Source organism: Anopheles arabiensis, chromosome 3, assembly GCF_016920715.1.
Source record: "Anopheles arabiensis isolate DONGOLA chromosome 3, AaraD3, whole genome shotgun sequence".
Classification (NCBI taxonomy): Eukaryota; Metazoa; Arthropoda; class Insecta; order Diptera; family Culicidae; genus Anopheles; species Anopheles arabiensis.
The window spans coordinates 35,554,421-35,574,368 of NC_053518.1; the positions used below are offsets into that span (position 1 = coordinate 35,554,421).

Consider the following 19,948-nt stretch of genomic DNA (forward strand, 5'->3'; position numbering starts at 1 on the left):
ACCCTCCACCCTGCGCAGCCTTCAGCGCTTGCGCTTAGGAATGCAAATATTTGAACCATCGCGTACCGCGTATGCGCAAAGCTCGCTTTAGTGTGCGTTAGATTGCGTTCTTCGGCGTCGGCAGCAGTTTTTGAGCTGCTTTTTTTGGAATGTTTTGAAACCTGTCGCGCACCAGTAAGAACACGGAACGGCAGTTCGAGTTTAATCGTACGGGAAGTGATGGAATGTAAAGAATGTTCGAGCGTTGGGCTCGAAGAATTTGTGGATTTTTTTGTAGTTTGAGTGTCAGTAGAGGCACCTTGCATGATTGCTGGTACGATAACAAGATGTTTATCAGCGACATAGTTTGTCATCAATCAGTGATAACTACAGATCATCTTTCGGTAGAAGTTTTATCACATTCTCGTCTATAAAAAGACATCAAAGACACAATTTTGTATTCCGTGTGTTATCTTTCGTCATTTTAAATATTTATTATTCTATAGAGTATATAGATCACTCTACCGGCAGCTACACACAAAAAAAAAAGTTTCTTCTCTAAACAATACTCAATAGCACTCACATGGCCTGTCATTTTGTCTACTTTCAGTCACATTTGGAATTTCTACACTACATAACCTTAATATGGTATACTTTTTTCAGTACAGAGCACTTGAGTGTTTCCTCTATGGCTGACTATGGTCTTTTTCTCCCGTGTACGGTATATCTTCGTTTTATGACACAGTATGTTACAAGGCTACACAGTAAACTCCAAGCTCCAAGCTTTCTATATACAACAACAATACCTCAGTAAGCCTCAAAGCTAACAGCCCCATTACAAAGCGTACACATATACGCACCAACTCACAAACACACTTTACGCGTACTTCAGTTTGTTTGCATTTACATCCGGAAAGAAGGTACCGGCCGTTTTGACCAGCGATACGGAATCGCGCGACTGTTGTGGAGCTGCACCAGCGGTCATCATCGAAGAAGGTCCAACACCTCCAATGCGAGCTGATGACGAAGAACCTTCCGGTGGTGGTTCCGGGCCGGGGAAAGCGCCCTGACTACGGTAATCCAACAACGCTGGCTGACCGGTGTGAAGCGCTGGCGGAAACGCGAGCAAAGGTTTCTCCAGTGCGGCACGATCACCGCGACATTCGTGGTTCTTGATGTCCGCGAACGTTTCGAACAGCTTCTGGCAGACGACGCACTTTAGGTGATTGCGAGACTATGAAGAGAAGAATTCAAGAAGAGATGATTAGAGAGATTCAGTACACAACCAAAGACCCCTACAAACCTTCTCCGGTGGGTTTAGTTCAGCGTTCTGCATCGAGGAAGGTTCCTGATTAACCTCCCGCATATGACGCTCCAGCAGTTGGGAAAAGTTGCCAAAGATTGATGCCGAATCCAGCCCGCTCAGATGCGCCGCTCCCAAGAAGCTGGATCCACCTGCCCCCACGTACTGTTGTGGATGAGTTTTAGGAGCAATTCCACCGGCAGAAGGACCTGTCCGACCCGTCTCCAGCCCTCCATTCCGTTCCGTCTCGGCAACCGTCGTACCAGGCACACCTTGAGCCTGTACTTCCGCTGGAACCGTCGTTCTGGCATCACTCTTTTCCAGCTTAAAGCTAGTGAAGATGGCTTGCGGCGAGTCTTGTACCTATACGCAGCGGTCCGTTGACAGGTGTTTGGAAGAAGGCATGCACGACGAAGCACGAAAGTTTGGTTGTATTATTTCTGGCACACAGTACGGACCCACAGGAAAGTGATCACAGTGATGACTGTTTGCGGGGATTTAATTGATTCTTTAGAAGGTGATCCTCCAGTAGGATCTGATGAAAGGATTTGTGTACTAACAGATGATGATGATGATGGTGATCGAGTGGTTAGCAAATACACAGATGTTCTACGCTTGGGGTTAATGAAGAGACAAGATAGGTTGCCTTTCCTGTACAGTACGTTACACATCCAGTGAAAGAAGAAATAGAGAGAGAGGGAGAAAGAGAGAGATATAGTGGGAGAAGATGTGAAAACAGAGTGAATGTAACAAAATGTACATGAGCTGCTCTAGACCGGTAGAATCTGCTTCCCCCAACTGACTTCATGCGACATGAAACTCACGTTATTGTACACCTCCATGACGTGGTTCTTCCGGGGACGTCCACGCTTACGATTGAATAGCGTTTTGCTCGAGCTGAACTGCAGGAAATTGGCCGTCTCTAGCAGCGCACGATCACGATCTGCCACACCGCCTACTATTGTATCGATCGAGCTGGATGGCTTCCCGTTCGTTGTGGTTGCTGAGGTCTGTGGTAGCATAGAGTCATCCTTTTTTAGCAACCGATAGTCCACGGTAGGATTGGACAGAAGTTTCGAACGTGGCGGTGTACTGCTAAGTGCTTCCCTCTTCAGGTACATCGGAACATCCTCCGGTGATTCTACGTGATCTGTCGCTTCTTGAGGCTTGTATTTCCGTTTCGCTGGCGGTGGCTTATCATGTCCACTGTTTTGGACAGCAGTTGGTATCTGGCTGTTGGCAAAATCCACCGCCGGTACACCCATTACACCACCGTAAATTTGATGCAGGTAAGCCTCTTCAATGTTGCCCATCACCGAAAGATTTCGTAGCATTTCTACGTTTTCCGACGCAAAGATCTGCTCGTAGCTCATCTGCTGTAGCATCTGCAACCGCATCTGATACATCATCTGAAGTGGTAACGTACGGAACGTAATCTCAGCCATCACCGAGAGCAAATCCAGAAAAGGGTTTTTAACCACTGCTTCCTGGCTTCTAGTGGTAGGTTCCGGTGATAACCGTGCTGTCACTTCTTCCCTTACTGGTGATCGCACTTCCGGCACCTCCGTCGATGACTGCTCTCCACCCGATCTGGCACCATCCGCGTCCGCTTTGCTTTGGTTAAACTTGGAAAGCAGATTGCGTGCCATCTGATACCGCCTGTAGTCCACCTCCGTGTCCATACGCTCGTGCTTGCGCTTGTGACTGAGCAGCTGCCCGCTCGAATGCAGCACGTAGTGGCAGTTTTCGTGCATACAGTGAATGTGATTGCACACGCGCGAAAACCGACAGTCCTTGTAGGTGCAGTCCTCCGTTTTAAGGAACTTTTTGTAACCATCCTTCAGCAGCATCTCATCCTTCAGGTGGTACGTTTTGTGTTTTTCTGTGGAGAGATGGCAGGAAGATATTAGCATTGGTAATATTTACTTTAAACGAATGTTGTCTATTAAGTCTTACCCATATCGGCTTTGTTTTTGAAGGTATATTTGCAGTTCTCCCGCCGACAGTGGAAATGGGTCGTCCGCTGCGTACGGAACGCACAGTAGTCCGTGTTGCAGTCTTCCGTCGCCCGAAACCGTTGAAATCTAGGACCAAAACAAGAAAGAAAACGATAAAAATCACTCCTTAACACCCTTCAAACAACCCTAAAACCCTCACCCATTCTTCACGATCGCCTCGTGCTTCCGGTGGTAGTTGGCATGCATCTGGACGTCGCTCGTGCTAATGTACACCTTATCACAGTTCTCGTGCACGCAGTGGTAGTGCGTGTGCTTGTGGTTATGCTGGCACGCCCCATACTGTATACTACAGTCGTCCGATGACGAGAAGCGGTAGAACCCGTACTTGAGCGACTCCTTCCTCTTCTTGTGCCACTTTAGATGGCGTATGATCTCGTACTTCTTGTACAGCACCTTCCCCCGGCAGAACGTATCGTGGCAGTGGAAGTGTTCGTGCAGGTTCTCGTACTGACACTTGTCGTGTTTGCACTCGTAACCGGAAGCGTATCGTTGAATGAGCCCATAATTATCTGCGGAAAGAGAGTGAGAGAAGCAAAAACAAAGCAATCATTGAAGTTGGTTGTACAGGCGTTTGAAATGGTTTGTTGCTAAGCGCCTAAATGTATGCAATGCTATCAACGCTGTGGATGATATCCCGAGTGGTGGAGTGTACCAGTAGCAGCTCGTTATGAGATGTCGTTTTATTGACATTCTTGTAATTATATATTTTAATCAAAAATATAAAATCATTCGTCAATGTGTTTTTATTTAAAAAATTGGATAATTAAATAAATTTAAGTTAATTTCATTATCCATTTCAGTAGAGTCAGTTTTTGATTTCATCTTAATTTGTTCATTTTTAAAACCGATTGACATGTGTTCTTGCTTGGATCGTGGACAATCAATGCCACGAGAATCAAAAGCTTTAAAAAAATGGTGTTTATTCTCGATATGGCGCACAACACTTCAATGCGCCCCTTGATCTAGTTCCCCCACACAACAATTGAACGAAATGATGAATGGAACGGACCCGTCCAATCGACCGTAAGCCTAATAAGCTAAAGATTAGCCATCCCAAAACCCGACAACCATGTCCACAACCCAACTGCCGCGATACAGTCAAATAAAAATAAGAGTGAAATTTAAATTGATTACCGACGCCAACCCGCAAGTCTGATTCATGAAGTGATCTACTTCACACATTTAATCAACTGCCTGCCCTGCTTCATGTCGCGTGGTGGCACTTACTAAGCACATTTCTTATCATCAGTCTTCTAGCCGACCGAAGTGCCGACCAACCTTGCACCCACCAGTATGCCCTTTTTTGCACGCAACTAGCTCCCCTTCTTCCCATCCCCGTCCTTAACACCTACTAATACCCGACAATTCCGCAACCAATCAGCATATCAGAATCTTGACATTACTTCCGCTCGAAGCTCGAAAAACCGATCAACTAAAAACCTCAGACCCAAGTTCAACACACACACACACACGCACACCCGAATAATGTGCGCCATACGAAAAAAATAATAACCCCCTGCTCAGGATTAAACCACCGCAGCGGCGCGGTTTGCCGCGCCATTTGAGCCGATTACGCTTGTTAATATTCCGAGCCGCGCAGTATTTCGGTATGCCCGGTTATGATTGGTACAGTTCGTTTTTTTTTATTCTCTCTCTCGCTCTCTTTCTTCACCTTCGATCTTCGATTCGATTTCCACAAGTTCACATATTTCGATTGTCTGTTTTGTTTTATTGACGTTTGTATGTTGCATTTGCTCTCACTTGCTGTGTGTGTGTTTTTTTCTTCTCATTTTTAGTTTAATCATCATCTCGCACAAACCAATTGTGGTTCCCCCTGCTCCCTGCACTAACAGGCAGCGCGGTAGGCGCACGTGGTGTGAGCCACAGTTTAGCCAACTCATGCTCCGAGACCTGTCCGTGAAGGACGTAAAGGCACCAACAGAGTAACGTGTGTGCATGTGTGTGTGTGAGAGAGGGGAAAAGAGTAAAAATCTGTAATAAAAACACTAAACACAAGCTCCGAACCAAAATCCGAACACTCTAAATAACGTTTTACGAAAAGGAATGGTACAAAAAAAACAAGAAACAATGCTACATTAACCATGATCTTGACTATCGGCCCCGGGTAAGTATAGCATGGTTTTGGTGGGATAGGAACGACCAAAACGGGGGAGAGATGAAGGTGGTCAAGTGATCGAAAAGAGAAAAACTAAATTTCGTCCGAAAACCAGTATTTTGATGAATACGTGAGGCGAAATCAATGCTAATGGTATGTCAGAATTTCGTCAGAGATGTGGTAAAAAAAAACAAACTCTTCGCAACAAAATCCTGCTCGGCAAAAAAAAACCACCTTCCATACCAGTTTGCTCGCCATTTCATTTTGGATTTATTTTTATTCATCTGAAATGTCGGGACGCTCTACGAAGCCAGGCTGTTGATCGCTCTAGCAGCAGCAGCCAACGCGATCCTTCAGGAGCTTTCATAATCTTCACAAAATCGAACACCAAGTTCCACATCTCAGTGTGTGTGTGTGTTTTCTCGGTACTTTTGGGTGATTTCTGGTTGCTCTATCATCTAACTCTTTGCACCTTATCCCCTTCCTCTCCCATTTGCGGGCCGATCATGTATTAATTTATATGAATTTTTCTGTTAGCTCCCCCTGGGTGGGGTTGGCGCGCGCGGGTTCTGAATGTTTGAACGACCGGAAAGTGTGCCGAAATGGTGAAGCATTCCGTTGAGGGTAGTGCTATTTTTCCGGCGGAATCTTTCTGCTGTACCAGTTCGTGCTGTCAATCCTGTCTTTGATGGGGCATGGCAAGTCACAGCCGAGAAGGATATGGAAACGGTCCGAATCAATGAACCGGCGAATGTGCGAAACACGCCGGCCTGACATATTATTGGCCGCAGAAAGAACGCAAAAGCAACCCAAAGCACTAGGTAGAAGGGTGTTTGAAGTACTGGACCATCGCCGTAACGGGTTAGACTGATTGGAGAGCATGGATAAAGGACTGTCTTCTTAATTTAGTCAACACGGCCCCATGTTCTTATATGGGCATCGTCAATGGAACAGGTGGAACTTATTCAAGGATGAGCACAAATGAAAAATATATTTATGAAGCGCTAAGCTAATTGTTTATGCGCTATGTGTTCGCTCCAAAAACCCCATTGCAATTAGGATACGGTTTTGTTGTAAAATTCGCTCCAACAAACTACTGCTTCCATAGGAATAGTGTTTCACCTTTCAACGACCGGCGCAAGAGGTCAACCTCGGCCGCAGCATAATTATTCGGTTTTCGCGAAACCCCACCATCCATCGATAAGCATAAGCGGTGGATCGGGAAGACACGGGGAACCGCAAGTGCGAACCGCAACCAAACGGAGCCCACAAAATAACACAGATTAGACCAGTACCAATGCCATATTTGGCACACTCGCTCGATATTCAAAAACCGGGGGAGAGCTTCCCTCCAAAATTATGCTGCCATTTATTTCATTTTTTTTACTCCTCTCGTAGCTCATCTTGAGCTTCTATTGGGAAGGAAAAGTTGCTTGGTTTCTTTTTCTTTTTTTATGATAAATTATGTGTTTAGAAATATGCCAATGGTAACGAGGTAGCTTGAGGATCATCGCCGTACGCAATCCTGATCATTCCTCTGTTGGCCACCGGGTTTTGTAGGGGTATGGGTTTTTTTTTTTTTTGGAGAAATGTGTAAGAAGAAGGCTCTAGTTGGACGTTCGGACGGTACGCTTTATCGTCATTTTTGGTCTCCTTTTTTGTTGGCTACCCCGATTTATAACAATAAGCTTTAGTTGTTATTGTTCGCGGCAATTGGGGGCGAGGACTTGAAGGGATTATTAGGTTTGTGAGGAGAGGAGTTTCTATTTTTGTGTGTCTTTATAAGCAGAAATTCTTGTGTTATCTTATAAAATAACAAAATGAGTTCTTAAAACGACAAATTTAAATCTTCATTTTTATCATTTGCCACTAAATATGCGGTAATATGTTGTTAATCTATAGAAAAAACCCTCCATCCATTCTAATTTGTACCCAAAAACACACCCTCAAACTCAAATAGAAAGCCGAAAGCATTGCCTTCGACAAAAGCAATAAATCCTCGGGATGAAAAAACACGCGTCATCACTCTATTAAATCCAAGCTCAATTGACCTCATCATCGTGCCTTTATTCTACCCCATACTTTCTCACCTCTTTTATCCACCATCATTCGGTAGAACACTCTTCCAAACCGACACGCTCCAATCGAACCGAAAGGGGGCGAATCGTCATCGTCGTCTCGATCGACACACTTGGGCACTTAGTGCCTTTGCTCTGGCTCTGGATTTGAATTTTAGGTGAAATGTAACGTTTTTCTTTGTCTTCTTCTTCTTCTTCTTCTTCTTTGTTGCTGCCTTTAATCTAATATTCCGTAAAAGCAAAGATGATGATCACAACAACAACAAAACATAAACGATCGATATACCCGGCCTTTTAAAAGGAATGATGTCCAGCGAGCCACAAAAGGCAAAGGGTTTTCGGTAGAAGAATTAACAACAACAAAACAACAGTGCGTATGACGATTGAGGTTGGAAAAATTTGAATAGAAAGATGAAAAAACAAAAACTACTAGTACTAATACCGGTCAGCTTAACGCTTTTGAGTAGAAGAATTCCACCTTCCATCACACCACGAACGCAAATCATTCGTTCGATGTGTGTGTGTTTCTTAACATCAATCAATTCATTGTTTTCGTATGATTCTTTATTATCTTCATCCAACCCGGCATGCAAGCGGAGTTCCCGGGCTTCCGCTCTCTTTTTCGTTTTTGGGTGAATTTGAAAGAAGATTCTTAAGCGTTAAAGTCACAAACACTGTCCGTCACAAACACTGTCATTTATGATTTGTGAGCTGGTCTCTCAAGCATGTTCCATTTTATTTCAATGGATTGTTACAGAAAAAGGGAAGAATGGAGGAATTAAGAGCCATTGAAACCCTTTGAAGCTTATGTAGATAATTATTGCTGTGTTTAAAGGCTATTAGTAATATAACACAACAGAGTTCCATGTTCCAATATTCTAACTTGAATAATTCATCTAACATGCAGTTAAAATAGAATCCAATACTTGTTCCGTAATTAGAACTAATAAGAGTTCTTTGAAATCTGCAACTATTTTCTCACTAACTTCATTTTCCTACTCTTTACTCCGAGTATTCAAATGAAGTCGCTCTCCTTATTCTTTCTTTTAATCTTGAAGAACATTTATCATGCCCGCTTCTTGCCCGCTTCTGCCTTTTTGCTGACTGACAACCAATCTATAACTCAATATCGATTAAAAAACACACCACACACACACACATCACACGCAAATCAAGAAGGAAGTAAAATAAGCTCAACTCAACATCGAAACTCAGCAGGAGCAGCAGCAGCAGCAGCAACAGCAACACCCGATCACCTATCTCAATCATTTGCGTCCGCGCAAGGTGACCGATTTAAATATCCCAAAATAGATCGGACCGAACTTGGCCCGTGCTGAAACTGGACAATGAGTTGGTACAGAAATGATAGACGATCCCGAGGTGTATAGTGAAGGCAACCCTACCCGAAAGGCGCAAGAGTCTACTTCCCCCCCATAAAAAAAAACCTGCCCCAAAACAACTCGCACTGGGAAGAGTTGAAGCCGAAAGATTAGACGCGAACAAAACGCGTCATGAACAAAAAATTAAGAACAATAATACATCAGCAAAAAAATGAATGTTGTACGCAACAATAACAAAAAAAACACGACAAATGATTCCGCAAAGAGTATGTAAAAAAAATCACATACCGCCTCACAGCTAACTGTTTCGAAAACTTAACAAGTTATTTTACCGAGATTGGCAATAGGCGAAATCTGCGTACCACGAGAGATTACACACACAGAAAAACCCCCCGCCCGGAACATGCTCGGCGGGACTCGCCAGTGGCGATTGAAATGAGTGAGGCAAGGAAAAGACAGTCCGAGCCCGAAAAGTGAAATATGTGACCTAGCCCCTGAAACCCCCCCCTCCCTCCCCCCGCTCCGAACCCATTGAGGTGGAATGAAGGCTGAAGAAACAGACCTCTCTGGAGCTGGAACGCTCGGAAAAGGAAAAGCCGGACGGAGCGGAAGAGGATAGTCAAAGTCTGCTGGGCTGGAATTGAGCGATGATAATCTCTGAAAACGCAACACCCCAACTACTGGGGCCGAAACATTAGCCATCAAAAAAATAAAAAAAGAAAGAAAAGATAGATCTCTGTAGTTGTTACTTTGGGCACGCGTGCACACGCGCTATACCCGCGCGGTTTTGCTGTATTATTACAATTACTTTGCTGTTAATGCGCTTTGCGCCTTGCCTCCATTCTTCGGGCAGAACTCACTCCGGCACACATTGATCTTGATCGATCGAACGAACGGCAAGTAATTTGTGCTTTGAAGTTTGAAATCAGTGTTTTTCTATCATTTTCAATATTGATTGAGAGAAATTTGCCGTTTATTTCTCTGTCGAATTTGTCGAAAATTGGTGCAACATCAGTGTTGGAAATAAACTCTTTCAAACTTCAGCGCTTGAGCTTAAGATCCTTTGAGGCTGACGCCAAATCACAAAAATCTTTGAATTGAAGGAAAAACGTAGCAAGCGGGGCGTTTAAAAGGCAGGAAAAGCTCACAAAACAAGACAACAAGAATGCAAAAAAAACATCTAACGGACACAGAAACGCATAAGTAGTAGGCTTGGTGGTTGCTCCACTCTCTTAAAAGCCATCAATCGAGCTAAAGCATTATCCTCTCCCCCCCCCCCTCTTCAAACTTCTTCGCATCCCCTCCGCGCGCGTGACGTCAACAAACGCGTGTATGAAATTATTTACCGAAATTATTATATTTCTCCACGGTTCTTCTGATTGATTTATCGAACGCATTAAACTAGTTCAAATTGATTTCGGGTTTGGGGTGTGTTTTTTTGTTCTCTCTTCGAGTGGAGTATTGCCTTCTCTGTGTCCCACCAGCAACACGAAGAAATAAAAAGTGACTTGCCAAAAGGCAAAAAAGAACCACCCTGGACGCGCGAGGCGTCTTAAGACACACGCTTCCCCCGCAATAGAAAGGCTCCTCTTCGCGCTAGAGAGCTTCGCGGCTACACATCCCAGAAAAGCTTCCAGCAGCTTTTGCCCGAAAACTGATCATTTATTCTTCAAAACGCACACAGTGGCGGCAGCGTTGGAAGGTATATATTTTACTCTCCTTTTTCCGCCAACTGCCAACGGGGGTTGCTCCATTTTTTCCAAGGGGCAAATTTGCGGCGCTTTCGCGCGATCCCTTAACCCGCACCGATCTTGCGCAGCCGGGTGCTCAAGCTCAAAAGGGGGAGAGAGGCGTCTTTCATTTGGCGTAATGATACGGTGGCTTAAAACATTCCTGCTAGACGGCGGTAGAGTGGCGACCGGTTTATTTTTTTTTTCGCTGTGTCTGCCCTTGCGTCAACTGGGTTTTGGTCTAGCGCTTTGGAAGGTCTCCGCTTGGCAGTGGGCAAACACATACGCGCGCGCTGACCTCTAGCAGGGATGAAAGGATGAAAACCACTCCAGGCCGGGACTGCGGCGAGGTGGAGGAGGTCAAAACTAGAAGCGTCTTAAAAGCTTCCGCATTAATCTACTTATTTGCGCTCGGCATGCCGCTCCGCGCGGACAAAACATGACGGACAATTTTATTTTTCGGCGCGGAGAGATACCTCCACAGCTATTGGCTATGGCGCTTTTTTACGATCGTGCGAGATTTGTTTATTGACTTTTTGTTTGATCGATCGGTATGTGTGTGTGTGTGTGTGTGTGTGTGTGTGTGTGTGTTTTAGCCTTCGGTTGGCCGGGATCTACTGCTTCTAGGGCTACATCAGTTTCCATTTCTTATTGGGGTCATTTGTAGCATTCGTTTTTAACATGCTCTTTAAGTTAATTGGGCAAGTAACCGTGTCCAGTTTGGTGTGGTTTGGGGCGTTTATTCTTTGGTCGATGTTGGGCAGAAAAGTAATAAGTAAATAAACATGTAACATGCTGATCTACATTTTTATAACGCTCTTAGGATGATAAAAAAGAGAAGAATGAATTTTATGTTCGCAACAAGGCATTTTTCGACCATGTAAAACGAAATAGAAAAGAACATAAGTACATACAGGACAAAACGAACATGTTGATCAATCAACAAAGCTTGCTCAACAGAGGATGAATCAGGAGAAACAAGATGAATAACTCATTTAATATGGAATAAATTGAAGAAATGCAACAAATTAAAGAATTAAATCTCAAAGCACGAAACAAATAAGTATAAAGGAATAGATAACCGCTATCAACAAAAATACAGCAAGAAAGTAGAAGAAGAAGAAGAAGAAGAAGAAGAAGAAGAAGAAGAAGAAGAAGAAACTATAAAAAACTAAATATATTAAACAGCGTTACAGTGTGACAGAACCAAATAGAGGAATGACAAAATCAATAACACCAACCAATTCTCAACAATTTAATGTATTACATTCCCAAACATGCAAACGTTCCAACAAAGAAACGCACAGCAAACTATCATTCGATCTTCAATGAGGGACTGTTTGATTATGTGTTTGCAAAACTGTGCAGCAATAAAAATATTAACCCGCCTGTGTGGTCTCTTGCACAGTCTCACACAAACACCACGCCTTCCTTCCTTTCGGTACACAGTCAAGCATCAAACAACCATCATTGCATCAAGTGACTTTGTGGTCCATATTCTGATGGTTTTGTTGAAAAAAAACCGCATGAAAGAAGAAAGAGCCACATCAGCAAAATCGTAACCACTTGATGCGCGCGGGAAGGAAGGCACAGGGCAAACAGGGCACAACACAAAAAGAAAACCCTCAGCCTCACCCTAAACTGTCCACTGGGGAAGTGTATCGAATCCCTCCGTAGCCATAAGGACCATTGACCCTCTGGATGGACACTCTTCTGGCCCTGTCTTGCGGGCTAAGGATAAACACACACACAATAGCAGCCTATGTTTTGATTTCCAAAGAAAGCATCACCCACAGATAGAGAAAGAGAGAGAGAGCGCGCGCGCAGCATCATGTTTCTTGCCTTTCCCATGAAAGACCGGTTGGGATTGGGTTTTATTAGGTTTGATTGAATTATGCACTCGGTCTCGGGCTAATTAAGAACGATACAATTTCATGCTTTATTATGCGAGAGGAAAAAGTGCTTGCAATGCAAAAATTACAGCGCAGAGCGTGACAAAAAACAGCTTATTGAACTGTTTTTAAAAATGTTTAAATTATTCCCACCATCCCATCAATCAACCCAAATCACCGGAAGATTTTCAATAAGGCACCGCACGCAAACTCCACCTCCAATACTTGCCAGCTAAAACAATGGCATTTCTGACCAAAAAAAACAACCTCCCCCCCTTCCAAAACGGAAACGGGATTTTCTGTGTGCCCCGCACAGGGAAGAAGAATTCGTTTCTTGTGCATTTTTGGTTTTCAACAGAACAGAATGAATTTCATAAAACGATGCATTTTGTTGACGATGAGCTGCTACGGGGCAAGCAAGTGGAATATTAAATACATTCTGTTGCGATTGCGTTGGTCGAGCACGGGAGCACACACGGGCCTGCTGCCATCGATTAAGCGCCGGCAGGAAGTGAGTCTTCAACTGAATTCACGTTATGCTGTGCTGTGTGACATCATCTTCTTGGGGCTGAGCACAGAAGTGGAACAGAGTTTCGAGCAACGGGAAGGAAGGAAGGACAGTGGAGTATGGAGCTAGGGATTTGTTGTATCGATATGTTGATGAACCGGCACGTGCACGATCCTCGATGTTGTGGTGTGAACCATGTTTATTGTTCGTTTTCTCGTAGATGATTCTCGTAGATAACACATATTAGAGAATTAAATGAAGAGAGGGATTGGTTATGCATAATACGACTTATTTTATCTGAATAAGTCTATTTACAAACATAAATGCGAAAGAACCAATATATGAGCACACACAAGAGTTAAAAAGGGCGTTTTGTTGCGATATTGCATTATATTGCATACATTAAGGCGTTTAAAGCGCTTGTTTGAGAAATGTGTGAATTAAACCACGTTTTCAGTTAAATAAATACAAATTTAAACCATTTCTGGACGCCATACGTGACTCATATCTGGACTTTCCATTCATTCAACGCTCTGATCAATTCATCCCACTCTTGTGTAGCCGTTTTTTCCACCGAACCATTATATCAATTTATGCTAACTGATCATACACCGTGTGCATTCTAATCACTCCCATATGGGCGGGGGGAGGGGGGCTCCTTTTTCAGGCAAAAAAGACACTATGTCATGCATAAAACGGTAATGCGTAATACTTTCTGCAACATTGCCCCTGTGATATTGCCCACCAAAGCGGAAGTGACAATACGTCGGTATTGGCCCGTTTGCTGTGGCGTGAGGAGAAAACAGCGCTTCACAACACCACTCGCACACACAGTGTGAAGTCAAACTTTAGACCACGGTATGGTCACGCTGCCACACTGGCACATGCGGCATTTGATTCGCTTTGATTTGCCTTTCCCCTTGCCCCTTTCTCCCCTCTCCCCCTCCCTGCCCAATGTGAAAAGCTGGCTGACATTCCGCAAACGACGCGATATTCCCAATAAAAACTCAACTCATAACAGCGTTCCGTTCGCGCGCGCGCTCGCGGTCAGTGCGTTGATTTTTTCCCCTGTTTTGTCTTGTTTTTTTGTGTCGTTTACTCTGCCACGCTGCTTTTATTGGTTTATTGTGACTAATTTGGTTTGATTGCGGTTTCCGCGGGTATGCTGGAAAAATGCTTCTGTCGCACAACCACTCTCAACGCTTCAGTGTGTGTGTGTGCGCGCGCACTTGAAACGACGGAAAACGTAGCGAAAGCGGGGTGTAGCGTCGTTCCCAAAAGGGTCAAAAGGTTAATTTAATTGATTGAGCGCAGTTTTCCTCCCCGGTTTAGTGTTGAGGGGGGTAACAAATCTGAGTTACACTACAGTACAGGGCAGTACAGGGCGGGGAAAGAATTGATAAAAATGAGTTTCTCCCGCACGTTCGCAGAATTAGTGAGGGCAGAAAGAATTTCTTCCAACCGTTCAGCGCGGGCAAGTCAAGCATGAAATTCGTTCCCGGTACGATTAAAATCTTTCACTGCGAGGTTGAAGTGATGCGGAGGAGATGGGTGAAAGGGTTAGGACCATGCAGGGCAGATGAGGCAACTATGCTGAATATATGTATGTTTTCACTGAGTCAGCCGTCAGATGAGTGAAGGCCTTTAACCCTGATCGGTCGGCCATATGCTGGATAATTATTTCTTTATGCGCCGAACGATGCTTCCCCTAATGAAGGGGTTTTATTGAACTACAATTGAACGCTAACTAGGAGAGAAATTTTATATCTAAAAATTGAAGCATCATCAATGCAAATCAAACAATTTAAACGACGTATCTGTTCACCGCTAACACACCGCTAATGAGTCTAGCACGATTGATCTATCTTTTCAAGGATACAATCCTAAACAAAGTCATGTACAGCGATCGTTGCGCTTGCCAACTCGATTGCCAACTGCCTCTAAACAAGGCCATCGGACACAAAAGCACACACACATACATGTGCACAGGTCGAAATCGTCGTAGAATTTGAAATGAAAACCTCTCACCTCTTTCACCATTTCTAAAATTGTGATCTTCGGATCAGTTATTTTCGGTAAGAATAACGACAAATTTTCCTTCACCAAGCACCACGCGAAACCTTACTTGTTGCACACAGACAAACACACACACGCTCTTTCTCTCACTTCCTCTTCGATAGCAACGTTCATCACCTGACCCAAAGAGTCAATCGAGCCAAACAAAAAAGAGAGGGCGAACACGAGCAACGCCAAAAAACTACGGGAAAAAGTCGATCAATCGATCGAAGAGCGACTGAAAAATGTCCCAAAAATATAACCCCCTTTTCGGGTGGGTGGGAGCGATGGATGGGTGGTTTCGGGCGGTGGAGGTGGTGTAATCTTATGCCCTACCCACTGATTTGTTGACAAATTTGCACTTGGTTGTTGGTTGCGCTGATACTCGCTACTCGCTGCCAAGAAAGTAAAGTGTGAAGAAAGAGAGTTCGCTCATTTCGATAACAAATTAATGCAATAATTGGATTTAAATAGATGCAGCAGTGCATTTTAAGTAAGAAATAAATTATTGTTAATTAAAATTATAAATAACTTACTCAAAACTTGCATTCCAGTAACAAAAGGATAAAACAAAACGATACAAATTTAACTATAAAATTACGAAATAAAAATAAAAACAAAACATAATCACATAATAATCACAAATAGAAGAAACACACTAATTTAACAAATGAATATTAAACAAAAAAACATGAGAAAACTCACAAAAAAAATATCAGAAATAAGAGCAAAAATAAAACAATTTTCCACAAAAGATATGTACATTACAGCTAATCGAAGCTGAAATCAAATTAAATTATAAAACATAAACTATTCCGAAGCGATCCTCAAATTCCCATTGCTTTCCATCCAACAAGAAGAATTTCAATTCCATACCTAACAGGAATGCCAGTATCACCAATTCCCTTTCATCTTTTTTCATATTTCTCTCATCCTACAAACTATTTCAAACGAACGAGCAAACTATTTCTCACCACTTTGGCTCGGAGTATCAAAATTCTTTCGATGAGTTTATTTCCAATTCATCTTTCAGTTGCTCAAGACAAGCTTTCCGCTGAAAGTGCCTACGATCTAGGAAGGCGAAGCGAAGGTAAGGGCAAAGTGTAGGTGAACATGACGAAAATTCAACAAGCACAAAGCTACACACGCAACACAGACTTTTATCATCCAAAGCCACAGCAAGGATCGTACGAACGGTCTTTTTTTCGGTTCTTCTCCCTTTTGGCTTTGCCGTGCCTTCTTCTCCTCGACTCGCCTTTTTTCACATCTTTATCTTGCCTTATTTCACCCGCTCTTGAATCAATCTATCATCGACACTTAATGTCAATTTCTCGCTCGCTCCCCCACTCCCCGGCGTATGGCGAGCGAAATTCGTTTCATTTCTTTCGTATGTTGTGTTATTATATGCTTTTGAACTATTGCTTCGTTTGCTTCATCCCCACACCAAACCGTACATTTCAAATAGGAATTTTGTGTCCAATGTTCGATTGAAAACCCCGCGAGATCCACGTACCCACGGGAGCCTTCTTTTTAAGGCTCTGCCGTGTTGTTGTTTTTATCCAAATCCCGTGGCTTGAAATTCGACCGCCGCCGTGATCCTTCACGTCAAAGGCGAAGCTAGACAAACAACAAGTGGACACGCTGAAATGCTGGCTGGCGCTGCCGTAAAAGGCAACAAGCAACGCGACCTGCCTGCGTGCCACCTTCTCCAATGTTTCCAACGATCGAAATGTTGATTTTTGTAGCTAAATCAACGAGAAAGAAGACGAAATCGAGATGACACTCGATTGAGGAGAGAAAAAAAAATCGTCCAAAATCGAAAGAAAGTAACGCGTGGTGCGAAGTAAAATAGGGTGAAAGAATTGAACGAACAAAAACACTCCAATATGAAACCCTCCTCACCGGCACACACACACACAATGGTTAGAAACAACATCGACAACATCGATCGACAGCATCGCGCGATAGATCACTTTTATGAAAATCAATTAGAAATTAATTTACGATCGCAGGAAGGGTTCGTGTGGCCTGCTCCCGCGGGCCAGTGTGTCTCTCTGCATCACTCATCGAAATTCGAATAATTCGATCGTCGAGCTCACGATCACGCTCCGGGCTATAGATATGTTGCCTTTGGCTTCATATTTTTTCCCTACGTTTGCCCTATCATTCTGTAGCAAAAAAAGCACACACATTTGTCTGTGTTTCGTTTGCCACTTTATAGCCTCTTCTCATTTCACCGATCATTTTGGCGCTCTCGAAAGCGACTCGATCTTTGGTGGAGTTTGCTTCAAATTAATTATATTTCATGCCTAAGCACTTCTTTTTTCGCAACAAAGCAGCGAACAGCGAGGGCTGAACAAAAACACAACATCACCCCACTTCACTTCTAATCTGCCGCTCGTTATGTTGCTTCCCTGCGTTTTATTCCGAATTATTCTCTTCACTTTAGTTGCGGAACAAGTGTGTCCGTGTGTGTTTGTGTGCGCTTGCTTTTATTAGGTGCCTGTTTATTCGGCCCCAAAATGCCAACTGCGCCCGTAAGGAAATGTCCAGCGTTAATGCGTCTTTTGAATATGCTTAATATGCTCGAGATCATGGGATAGGAGACGATTAGGAAGCGGGCAGGAAGAAAAAAACCGAGGGGAACAATTCCAAACGAACGAACGAACGTAGTTATGTTGACGCGATATTGCGACGCTGTGGTAGTGTGGCTGGTGGCAGAATCAGAGCAAGACGTCAAACATGTACATGGGAATGGTTGGGAATGCTAGAGAACATATGAAACGGAGGCTGCTCTTCATGCCGTTGATGATGAAGATGGAGAGTGAGAATTAAATTTACGATCACCGGCAATGAAAAAAAAACAGCCAACGCATCTCAAGGCTGGTCAGAAAGGGAGTTTTTTATCAGCGATAGGAGCGAAGGAGTCGTTTTTTGTTTGTTTGTGTGTGGTGACAAAATGAACAAATGGGTTTCAATAGTGTACAAAGTATTTTTCTAATGGAACACTGCGTTGTGATGTTCGTTATGAGCGGTGTTTTGATTAACATCACATCTAAGTCACTTAAGACCTCAGGCTATTCGTAAGAAGTAATGTCCTTCTGGAACTAATTCTACCTGGAACTCATTTAGAACTCCTTAGGTTGCGTCATATCCAAAAAGATGTGGAATTCGCTGTAAAAATGAGGATTTCTTCAAAGTTTGAGAATCACTCTTGGACGCATTCTGATTGAATGAGCATTGGAAACTGTTGAAACTTGCATTCAGACATTACTGAGGTACGCAATTATTCATTAAACAAAGTTTATAGCTCAAACGGAGGGCATCTAGATCTAAATTGAAGATCCAGATACTTGTAATATCCAAAACCAAATATTAAGCCACAAACTGAATTGACATCGACTCTCTTCTGTGATCGTCAATATTGTCAATCCCTTTAAGGATCTACAAACTACTAGATCTTGCGAGTCTTACACAACACCACAAAATTGCGTAACCAATGGAAACCATTAGAAGTCTCAAGCCACTCACCGTGCAACAGCTCCAGGATGGTCGCCATACTTTCGTCCTTCTCGCTGTCCGCCAGAAACTTGCTAAACTCACTAAACTTTGCCTCGTCCATCTCGCCCAACCGAGTCTTGAGCGAGTTGTTATTGTTGTGAATGATTGCGCCACCATCAACACTGCCACTTGCACCACTAACGTTCCGATTGCTGTTGTTGTTATTGTTGTTGTTACCACTCAGTGGACTATTGTTGTTGTCGATCGAATCGCCACACTTGCTGCCACTGTCACCGACCCCACCGTACATGACGGTGGTGCAGCTGCTACTGCTTCGATCACTTCCGGCCGTACACTCGAGCGCCTTCACCCCGTCATACTCGTCCTCTTCGAACTTTGCGCATGCACTGCCACTGTAGTTCAGCACTTTGCCCATCTCGCTCGAACCGTGGCTCGTTGCATCCTCGTCCACACTGGCAAACCGTATCCTTTGGATGACGGACGACGGAGACGACTTGACACCGCCCACCGGATAAACCGATCCCAGCTCCTGCTCCCCATTGCTCTCCGGTGACATCATGACTTCGGAGCCTTCAGAACCTACAGATGCGTTTTCCAATCCGAAAATCTCTCCTTGTGTTCTCAAACTCGATCACAAACCGTTTGACAGTAGTAACACCACACACAGACACACAGACACACCACGCCACTAGTGCAAGTGCTTTACATCGCACAGGAAATCTAGAGCACTGGGCCACTACCAGCAAACATCACCACCTATCTAGAACACATGCTAATGTTACTACTCGTTGGCAGTTGGCCCTTCTGCGAACCCTTTTACCGCGCTCGAGCTCAACACAAAGTGCGCACACACCCAACCGTTCCTGCCTCGCTAATCACGACCCAATGCTCAATTGCGTGCGTCTACGCTTCCCCTGGGGTAGCGCCTTCTCTCGAGATCCTGTGCGGTGCGTGTTCGTATCTCGACTAAAGTACACCGATTCGACATTGCGCGCTGGTACGTCCGTTTACGCACCGCAACCGACGGCAAACGCCACGAGACCGCTCGGCTCGGGTTCGGCTCGCTCGTTCGGGTCGACGTTTCGGCGTTTATACGGAATGTGTGTAAGCGCGCGCGCTCGCGCAAGCGGCATTACACAGGGGGCGCACACAAGAACACAACCCTCCGGGGCTTCTCATGATCGAAGATCGTTACCTTTCGACCCCTATGTGCGTGGCTGTATGTGTATCTGCTGAATGGAACGAGTCCAAGGAACCGAAACGATAGAGGAAGACAGGAGGACCGGGGGAAGAAAGGAGCACACACACACACACACTCGCTGGAGCGCTCATTTCGGCTGGTAGTGCGTCAAGTGCAATTGCCTCCCCCTTTTGCAGGGGACCGTTCCTATCTAATCACTTTTTAAC

At 44.2% G+C, this 19,948-nt stretch overlaps 1 protein-coding gene across 1 annotated transcript; it reads right to left on the reverse strand.

Annotated features, from left to right (window-relative positions):
• Window positions 1-439: 439 nt before the first annotated feature.
• LOC120902971 lies at window positions 440-19,496 on the reverse strand. The gene is made up of 6 exons (XM_040312099.1): window positions 18,551-19,496; window positions 3,440-3,809; window positions 3,239-3,366; window positions 2,107-3,164; window positions 1,283-1,645; window positions 440-1,213 (listed from the first exon to the last, which is right to left on the reverse strand). Exons 1-6 carry the CDS (start codon window positions 19,098-19,100, stop codon window positions 857-859), a joined length of 2,826 nt encoding a protein of 941 aa, XP_040168033.1. The 5' UTR covers window positions 19,101-19,496; the 3' UTR covers window positions 440-856.
• Window positions 19,497-19,948: the final 452 nt, after the last annotated feature.

Bases quoted from the DNA above. Each gene is read 5' to 3' on its own strand.
- LOC120902971 (XM_040312099.1), bottom strand. From the start codon at position 19,100: ATGATGTCACCGGAGAGCAATGGGGAGCAGGAGCTGGGATCGGTTTAT. The intron at 3,165-3,238 runs GTAAGACTTAAT...ATCTCTCCACAG, and splicing joins CAAAAACAAAGCCGATATGG to AAAAACACAAAACGTACCAC. The intron at 1,646-2,106 runs GTGAGTTTCATG...CGCTGCGTATAG, and splicing joins TCATGGAGGTGTACAATAAC to GTACAAGACTCGCCGCAAGC.